General features: G+C 41.9%; 1 protein-coding gene and 1 pseudogene across 1 annotated transcript; both read left to right on the forward strand.

The window, feature by feature from the left end:
* The first annotated feature begins 3,407 nt into the window (after positions 1 to 3,407).
* On the forward strand, positions 3,408 to 5,536 carry LOC123063092 (probable histone acetyltransferase HAC-like 1; annotated as a pseudogene).
* LOC123063091 (probable histone acetyltransferase HAC-like 1) lies at positions 5,329 to 8,851 on the forward strand. Its single transcript, XM_044486829.1, has 5 exons — positions 5,329 to 6,607; positions 6,946 to 7,051; positions 7,166 to 7,442; positions 7,972 to 8,105; positions 8,249 to 8,851. Exons 1-5 carry the CDS (start codon positions 6,480 to 6,482, stop codon positions 8,465 to 8,467), a joined length of 864 nt encoding a protein of 287 aa, XP_044342764.1. The 5' UTR covers positions 5,329 to 6,479; the 3' UTR covers positions 8,468 to 8,851.
* The last annotated feature ends 277 nt before the right edge of the window (positions 8,852 to 9,128 follow it).

Here is a 9,128-nt window from a genome sequence, read left to right on the forward strand (position 1 = left end):
TTTTTTTGTTTTCCTTTTTCCTGTTTATTTTTTCTTCTTTATGTTTTCCTTTTCATTCCTTTTCTACTTTTCACCTTTTGTCTTTCTGTTTATTTTCTTTATTTTTCCTCCTCTCCACTTTTTCCATTTTTTACAATTTTAAAAATATTCAAACAATTCAAATTTTGTTTGCATGTAAAAAATATTCGTTCTTTACACAAATGTTCGAAGTGTAAAAAATTGTTCGCTTATTGCAAAATATGTTCGGGTTTTAAAAATAGTGTTCATGTATTGAAAAAATGTTTGAATTTCCAAACTTGTTTGAGATTTTTAAAAGGTTCTAAATTTTCAAATTTGTTCTTCAGTTTTAAAAAATGTTCATGCTATCAAAACTTCTTTCTTTCAAAATTTATTCCAGTTCTCAATTTTTTTTCACAAATTCAAAATATTCATAGTTCTCAAATTTTGTTCACAAAATTCAAAAAATGTTCTCCTTTTCAAATTTTGTTTAGGAGTTTGAAAAAATGTTCCTCTTTCAAAATTCATTCGGAAATTTAAGAAAAATGTTCGTGTTTTCAAATTTTGTTCGGTAGTTTCAAAAATTGTTTCTATTTCAAATTTTGTTCGCAATTTTCAAGAATGTGTCTGTTTCTAATTTTGTTAGGGAGTTTAAAAAATGTCCGATTTTTTTTAAAAATGCTAGCCAATTTGAAAATTGTTCATCTTCTTTTCCTGTTTTTTCTGCTTATTTTCTTCTGTTCCTCTTTCCTTTTTAGAATATTTCACAGTTCTAAAAAATGTTCTTGATTTGATAAAACTGTTCATATTTCTCAAAAAATGTTCGAAAATTTATTAAAATGTCTTTAATTTTCAAACGTTGTACTGAGTTTGAAAAGAGTTCTTGTTTCAAAAATTGTTGATGGATTCCAAAACTATTCGCATTTCCAAATTATTGTGCAGTGTTTCAAAAAATATTGCCTTTAACAAAAAATTGTTCACATATTCAATAATGTTCATGATTTTGAAAAAAATGTTCAGTTTATCCAAAAATTCTTCGGATATTCAAGAAATGTTCGAACTTTTTTTTTGTTCTTCTCAAAGTTGAAAAGTGTTCGCTTTAAAAAAAACATATTTCCAAAATAATTTTCGTGTTCAGAATTTGACAAAATGCACGGATCTATATTACCTTTAGCTTAGCGCCCCATTGTAAACCAAGAAACTCATGTATCCCGTTGGCTACTCTCGCGCATAAGCAACAAGAGGTCCCTTGTTTGATCCCTCCCTCAAAGACACTTTTTGAGGATTTTTCACTGTTTTACGCTAATGGGCCGGCCCAGCTAGAGTCGCTCATGTGCGTCCGCTTGGCAATTCGCCGCAACGAGCGGCGCATAGGAACTCCCATCCTAGTCAGCGCCTTAAGCGCCGCGAAGCGAAACTGGCGCTCACAGAAGAATCTACTGGGCTGGCCCATGTGCGTCCGCTTGGCAATTCGCCGCAACGAGCGGCGCATAGGAACTCCCATCCTAGTCAGCGCCTTAAGCGCCGCGAAGCGAAACTGGCGCTCACAGGAGAATCTACTGGGCTGGCCCATGGACACGTAACGCATTGAAATACTGTAGTGCAAAAACATACGAAAAAGCAAGCGTCGCAAGGGATCGAACTCACGCCGCGATAATACTGCAACAGACTAGTTACCACTGTATCACTCGCGTGCTAGTAATCAAAACATGCGCGCATTTCTCAAAAACTACGGCTCACAAGTTCACTAATTGAGAAACAATGTTCACCAATTGAACGGTGTGACTGTTGACCGTTGACTATTCAAAAGATAGGTGTATGCTTTCTTGAAAAATCAGGAATTAAAAAAATCATTCACAACAAAAAGTTCACGGGTTAAAAAAAAGGTTGACCAATTTAAATGAATAAAAAATAAAAAAGTTCACCGAATTTGAAAAAAGTTCATCGTTTTGGAAAAAGTTCGTCAACTTTGAAAAAAGTTCATCGATTTTGAAAAATGTTCATTGTTTTTGGGAAAAAGTTCATCGATTTGAAAAAAGTTCATCAAATTTAAAAAAGGGTCATTGATTTCGAAAATAGTTCATCGAATTTGAAAATAGTTCACCGAATCTGAAATAAGTTCATTGGATTTGAAAAAAAGTTCATCGGATTTCAAAAAAAAGTTCATCGAAATTGAAAAGGAATTCATTGATTTCAAAAAAAGTTCATAGAATTTGAAAAAGGATGAGGAAAAAGGAAAAACTAAACTGACGTGGATAATAAATAATTAGACTGAAATTTCAATTAACAGAAGTTGTCATGGTCGGGTGGCTAGAGCAAATTGCTCGCAGTGTTCAGGTTCTGGGTTCGTTCCCTTGTTCATTCACTTTTCTCTTTTTTCTCTAAAAACAGAAGAAGAAGAAAAAGCAAAATGGGCCAAGCCCAGCTAACTCAGCTGCAGGCGCCCGTTTGGAAATTGCACTGTAACGGCGCCTGCAGCGCCAAATAGTAAATGCCACGCGCGCGTGCGTCCAATGGTCGAGCTTTCGCGTAGAAAGGAAGAGCGCATGGGCCAGCCCATTAGGAGGAAAGGAAGCTCCAGACGAATAAAAAATAATTCAAGCGTGAACCGAAGCTCGAACCCGCGACCTCCATTCATTCAGCTAGCGTTGCTAACCAACAGAAGCTGCGACCTGTTGTGGCAATCAAAGGCTCGAACGTTTAAGTACATACTCTGTTGAATTCTTTTTTTAAAGTATGCATAAAGTATTTTGTATATCCGGTGAACATTTTGCAATATCCGTTGAACATTTTCTTAAAATAAGTTGAACATTTTAAATAATACACGATGAACTTTTTTGAATATACGATGAACTTTTTTGAAAATATGAATATACACGCTGAACAATTTTCGGATACGCACTGAACATTTGTAAAAGAACGTTGAACAATTTACGAATACACACTGAACATTATGTAATATATACAGTGAACAAAATTAAGAAACATATTGAGCATTTGTATATTCGTTGAAAAAACAAAACCGAAAGAAAAAAACCAAAACCAAAAGAGGAAAACAGGACAAAAACCAAAAACCAGAAGAGAAACAAGAGAAAACAAAACCAGAAGAAACATAAACAAAACTAGAAGAAGAAAACCGGAGCAAAACCAGAAGAAAAAAACAACAAAGAAAACCAAAACGTGGAAGAAAAAAAACTAACGAAAGAAACAGCAGCGAACGAAAAAGAAGCACGCGAACCCGTAGTGAGCCGGCCCAACATGCACGCGAACGGAAACAGCTGTGAGCGTTTCCTCGGCAGCTTGCCGCACACGGGCGTCCAATAGGATTCGCCCTTGCCGCACACGGGCGTCCAATAGGATTCGCCCAGGACCGTTTAGCTCGTGCCATGTCGTGACTGCGTGCTAACGGGCCGGCCCAGATGGCCAGGTTTGATTCTCTGACGCTGGAGCAGCGAGCACGCCGCTGGCCCACCACCTGTACTCACCCGGCCTCGTGTAGTCCGTCTCCCCGCCTCACCCTCGCCTCCGGCCGCCGCTCCTCTCAGGTGGGCCCTCCTACCACCCTTCAGCGACGCCATCTCGCATCCAGCTTGCGCTGCGCTGCGCCGGGGTTGACGGGGGCGGCGTGTGTGAGGCTCGCCCAGACTGCGCCGGTGAATCAGATCGGACGCGCTGGTGTTGACGGCGCCGTCGCGGATGCCGCAGCGGCAAAGTCAGACGCAGGATGCGACGGGCCTCCACGCGGGGGTCGATAATCAGTTTGTGATGCTGCGCAACAGTACTCGGGAGAAAATGTAAGCGCTCGTCACTGCTCCAACTGGAATGAATCCAAATCTATACTCGTAGTACTCTACTCACTGAAGTCACTGGTCAACCGGTCAGAAGTTTTAATCGTACTAAACAACAGTGTCAAGTTTATTAGTACTATATATGTTATTTCATTCACAAACCTATGTGCAAAGGTGATCGTAGGTATAAACTATCAGATTTAACGGATACAAATTTTGGAACTCTGGGGCTGTAGTTGGATCCAATTTTCAGTTCTGTTTATACTGTCAAAATGCTCATGGTTTGATTCTGGTATGATAACAAGGGCATTATTTTATACTTGTTCTTGAATCGGCAGATTCGACTATATGGGAAGGAAGCCATCCTCGGCTATTTATCAGGGGCGGCTGCCGGAGCTTGCGAGACGGCTCGAGGAAATCTTGTTTAGAGAATTCCCAAACAAGGTGTTGATCTCTTTCCTACTTCTTTTTTACCTTTGGTTTTCGAGCAATCAAGTCATCTCCTAGCAAAGGTAAATAAAATTGCTTCATCATTTTAACATTTTCTGTTTTTTTTTTGACAGAATGAGTACTACAATATGATGAAGGGGGCGATTGAGACCCACTTGCGGTTTGCCATGAAAGTCTTGAGTGTTCAGACCCAGCAACAACAACAGAACCGATAATTGTCAAGGCAGATAACACGCATCCTCGCTATGGGACACTGATTGTGACACCTGGTATCACGCATGGCACAAGTACAAATTCTGGAATGTCTCATGTGACTGGCAAATCGTTGGCCCTTTGTCGTTTGGTGCAGACATGGTTCCTCTGAACGCCAACATGGGTACCTTGCTGCCGGGTGCAGATAGTTTTACTGAACTTGTGCTCATTTCCTTCAGCCTGTGCACCTTAACTTGAAATTCTTCTGTACCATGCTGTAGAACTTCTAGCTTTGAAATCCAATAGCCAGCAACATATTAGACAAAATTGAACATATGTGTTAACACCTAACAAACCACATTTTTGGAAGTCTAGCTTGTTTGGGAAAGACCATCCACTAAGTATCTTCCTTCGGACTCTTAGCCTCCTTTTTTTTCAATATCAAACAGAAATGGGATTTCACACTGTTCAATCTCATTGTTTGCACATATTTATTTATGGCATCTTTTGACCTACATATACTATTCGGTCTTCGAGCTTTATGCTCTAGTGTACATCACCTTTTTTTTCCTAGTTTCCCTTTTTGGACTATGTTTCCATTTAATAACTTGGTTTGTGTTGCTTTCTTTCCAAGGGAAGCTCCCGATGAGCATGTGAACACACTGATGTCTATGAAGATGAACCATACACACCATGATCGCCCCAGAGCATGCAACAACAACCTCGTGATAGACACAGTGGACACACCTGCAACCAACGGACTCTTGGTAAGAATTGTGCATTGTACTTCACAAATATCATGTATAGTAGTTACATCACTTCTCCAAGGCTTGCTTAACAACTGCAGCTCATGGTGATGCAGAAACCCTGTGTACCTGTGAAGGAGGCCCGAAAGGAACCAAAGTTCAGCTGCCCAGTCTGCATGAATGAGCTGGTCGATGCGTCATCGACCATCTGTGGCCACATCTTCTGCCAGAACTGCATTGAGGCCTCCATCCAGGCTCAGAGCAAGTGCCCGACCTGTCGTAGGACCCTAACCAGGAACGGTTTCCACCGCGTCTAACTCCCGGCGATGGACTAACCTGGTCCAGCCATTCTGGGCAGAGCAGAGCCTTGGCACCTGTGCTCCTCTCTCTTCTTGCAACTGTTTATTTTCTCCACATTGATGACGATCGTAACTCCTCAAGTGCCTCCTGCAACTGCTCCTCCCTCCACACTGCCCCACCCATGAACAGCATCCTATCCCCCTATATAAGGGCATCCAGTGACACGATGAAGGGGACTTCCAAGATCTATCAAAGACCTAGTCTAGCCACTTAGCCAAACTGATCTAGGCATCTCGCCGAGATCAACCATCTAGAACTCGACGAGTTGCTCTTCAACTCGTCGAGACCCCCATTGTAATCATTCTTTGTACTCTATCTTCAGATCATCCCATATAAGCAAGAGTAGGGCCATTCCTAGGGGCTCGAACCTGGGTAAAACGTGTGTCCCATGTTTATCTGACGACTTGTGGTTACTTTCCACTCTCATACATATCTACCTGTGACTCTCCCTTTTTGGACTTCAAGAGAGTTTTCTTGCGTTTCAAATTTTGGAAAGTTGGAATGGTTGTGCCTGAAAGGTTTGATCTACATATTTTATTGGCAATTTTTGTTTAATACTATTTTGAAAATTTAGCATTGCGTGGTAGTGGGTAGTTGGCGAGTTAGTGTCGTTAGTAGAAGTTAGTTTAAACAGCTGGAAGTCCATCCAAAACTTTTTGCAATCTGTGGTGTATAACCAAAGCCACACGGCGCGCCAGGCTCCGCCCCCGGTCAAAACTAGTTTTAACACGTGGCATAGCGCGTAGGGTGATTCCGAAAGATTTCTCTTGCAGCAAACTTTGTACCATTATTCTTGCCCAGAAGCAACTCTGTGACGAAGAGTGGTTATATAGAGCGGGAAGCACGCCGCTGGCCGACCACCAGTATTGACTCTCCAGGCTCAGGTAGTCCGCCATTGGTCTGGGACTGTGTAAGGCTCGGCTGGCTGGCTGCGAAGATTGGGCCCATGAATCAGGTCGGTGGTGCTGGCGACGGGATGCCGCCGCGGCAAAATCAGATGCGGGATGTGGTGGACCGCTCAGCAGGGGTCGATCCCAAGTTCATGGTGCTGCGCATCAATACTCGACAGAAGATGTAAGCGTTCATTAATGCTTCAACTGGAATGAATCTACTCCTACTATTTTACTGATCAATTGGTCATAGGTTTTAATTGCAGCATGCTCTAAACAACAGTATCAAGTTTATTCATACTATGTTATTTCATTCACAAAAATATAAGCAAAGGTGATCGTAGATATACCATCAGAGTTAATGGTTTCCCTAAGTTTACAAAGGATTTGCATCTAAATTTTGGAACTCTGGGACTGCAGTTGAATCCTCTTTTCAGATCTATTTATACTATCAAAATGCTCATGGTCTGAATCTGATAAGAAAGCAAGGGGATATTTTTATACTTGTTCTTGAATTGGCAGATTCGAGTACATAGAAAGGAAGCAACCATCGGCTATCTGGCGGCGGCGGCTGCCGGACCTTGCGAGCCGGCTTGAGGAAATCTTGTTTAGAGAATACCCAAACAAGGTGTTGATCTCTTTCCTACTTGTTTGTAGCTTTGGTTTTCGAGCAATCAAATCATCTCGTAGCGAAAGTAAATATTATTGTTTCGTCATTTTATTTTTATTTTTATTTTGTCAGAGGGAGTACTACAATATGACAAAGGGGCCGATTGAGCCCCACTTGCAGTTTGCCATGAAGCTCTCGAGTGTTCGGAATCGGCAACGACAACAGAACCGACAATTGTCAAGGCAGATAACATGTTCCCCTTGCTATGGGATAATGATTGTGACACCTGGTATCACGCAAGGCGCAAGTGAGAATTCTAGAATGTCTTTCGTGGCAGGCAACACTGGCCCTTTGTCGTCGGGTGCAAACATGGTTCCGCAGAACACCAACATGGGTACCTTGCTGCCAGGTGCAGATAGTTCTACCAAACTTGTGCTTATTTCCTTCAGGCGGTGTACCTTAACTAGATATTCTTCCTACCATATGCGTTAGGACTTGTGGCCTAGAAATCCAATAGCCAGCAGTATGTTGGACAAAATTCAACCTATGTGCTAACGCCTAACATACATCACCTTGTTTAAGAGTCTAGCTTGTGTTTTTGGGGAAAAACACCCACTAAGTAGCTACTGTATGACAAAAGAGCTCTAAGTAAAATGTTAACCTGAAAGATCCTTGTCAAAATTTGGCATTAAGTACCTTCCTTTGGACTCTTAGATTCCTTTTTTTCAATCATCGATTCGAAATAAGATATTACATTGTTCAGTCTCGGTGTATGCCCATATTCATGTATGTTATTTATGGAATTTGCATATACTATTCAGTTTTGGAGCTTCATGCTGTAGTAGACAGGTCACAGGTGTATATTTCCATTTGTCCTAGTTTCCCCTTTTGGACCATGTTTCCATCTACAAATTTGGTTTGTGTTCCTTTCTTTCCAGGGGAAGCTCCCAATGAGCATGTGAACACACTGCTATCTCTGGGGATGAACTCTACACACCATGACTGCTCGGGAGCGTGCAACAACCACCGTGAAATAGACATGGTGGAAGCACCTGAAACCAACAGACTCTTGGTAAGAATTGTGCATTATACTTCACAAGTATTCCCTCTGATCCAAAATAAGTGTCACGGTTTTGATCGGAGGGAGTATCATGCTATAGTAGTTATATCAGCTCTTCAATTATTGCTTACAAACTTCACCCTGCGTTGACGCAGGCACCCCATACATCCGTGAAGGAGGTCGCAAAGAAACCAAAGTTCAGCTGCCCAGTCTGCTGGAACGAGCTGACCGATGCGTCATCGACCATCTGCGGCCACATCTTCTGCCAGAAGTGCATTGAGGCATCCATCCAGGCTCAGAAGAAGTGCCCTACCTGCCGTAGGACGCTGACCATGAAGGATTTCCACCGTGTCCACCTCCCGACGATGGACTGAACTGATCCAGCCATTACGGGCGCAGCAGAGCCTCAGGCACCCGTGTTCTTCTCCTCGCCTGCATTGCGGTCATTCTATCTACACAGGATTGCCTCTACCATTCAGTTTCCTGCCCCAACTGTGTGACTGGCAACAGTTTCGAGGTGTCGTTACCAATCAGTCTGTATCCCTAGCGCTAAATAAAACCGTACTCTCTTTGTTCGGGTTTATAATAAGGTCTGTTGCTTTTGTCTTAAGTCAAACCAACTTGAGTTGTATATGTTGTTGCTTTTCTCATAATTTGTTGCCTTATAAACCTGAATGGAGGTACCAGTGTTTTGTGTGGAAGGTTGTGCTTGCTATCGTGTGATTCATGTGCAAAGAAATATATAATATTTCGTTTTAGTTTGTGTCTGTAATTTCTTATATGATGTCAGCTTGCTTCCACTTGTGCTAAAATTGAAGTCATTTTTTTGTTTCTCTGGAGTCTTACATCCACTTGGGCCTGAAAACACTACGACCCAACCTGTGGTTGGGTGGTTAGAGGGACAATGATATCTTCAGCCCATCAGTGTTTAAGTCTTGGTGCTCGCATTATTCTTGGGTTTATTTCAGAATTTCCGGCGATGCGCTTTCAGTGGGAGGAGACGTTCCCGTCGACGACGAGGCATCTATGGTGACT

This window comes from Triticum aestivum, chromosome 3A (genome assembly GCF_018294505.1).
Source record: "Triticum aestivum cultivar Chinese Spring chromosome 3A, IWGSC CS RefSeq v2.1, whole genome shotgun sequence".
NCBI classification, from domain to species: domain Eukaryota; kingdom Viridiplantae; phylum Streptophyta; class Magnoliopsida; order Poales; family Poaceae; genus Triticum; species Triticum aestivum.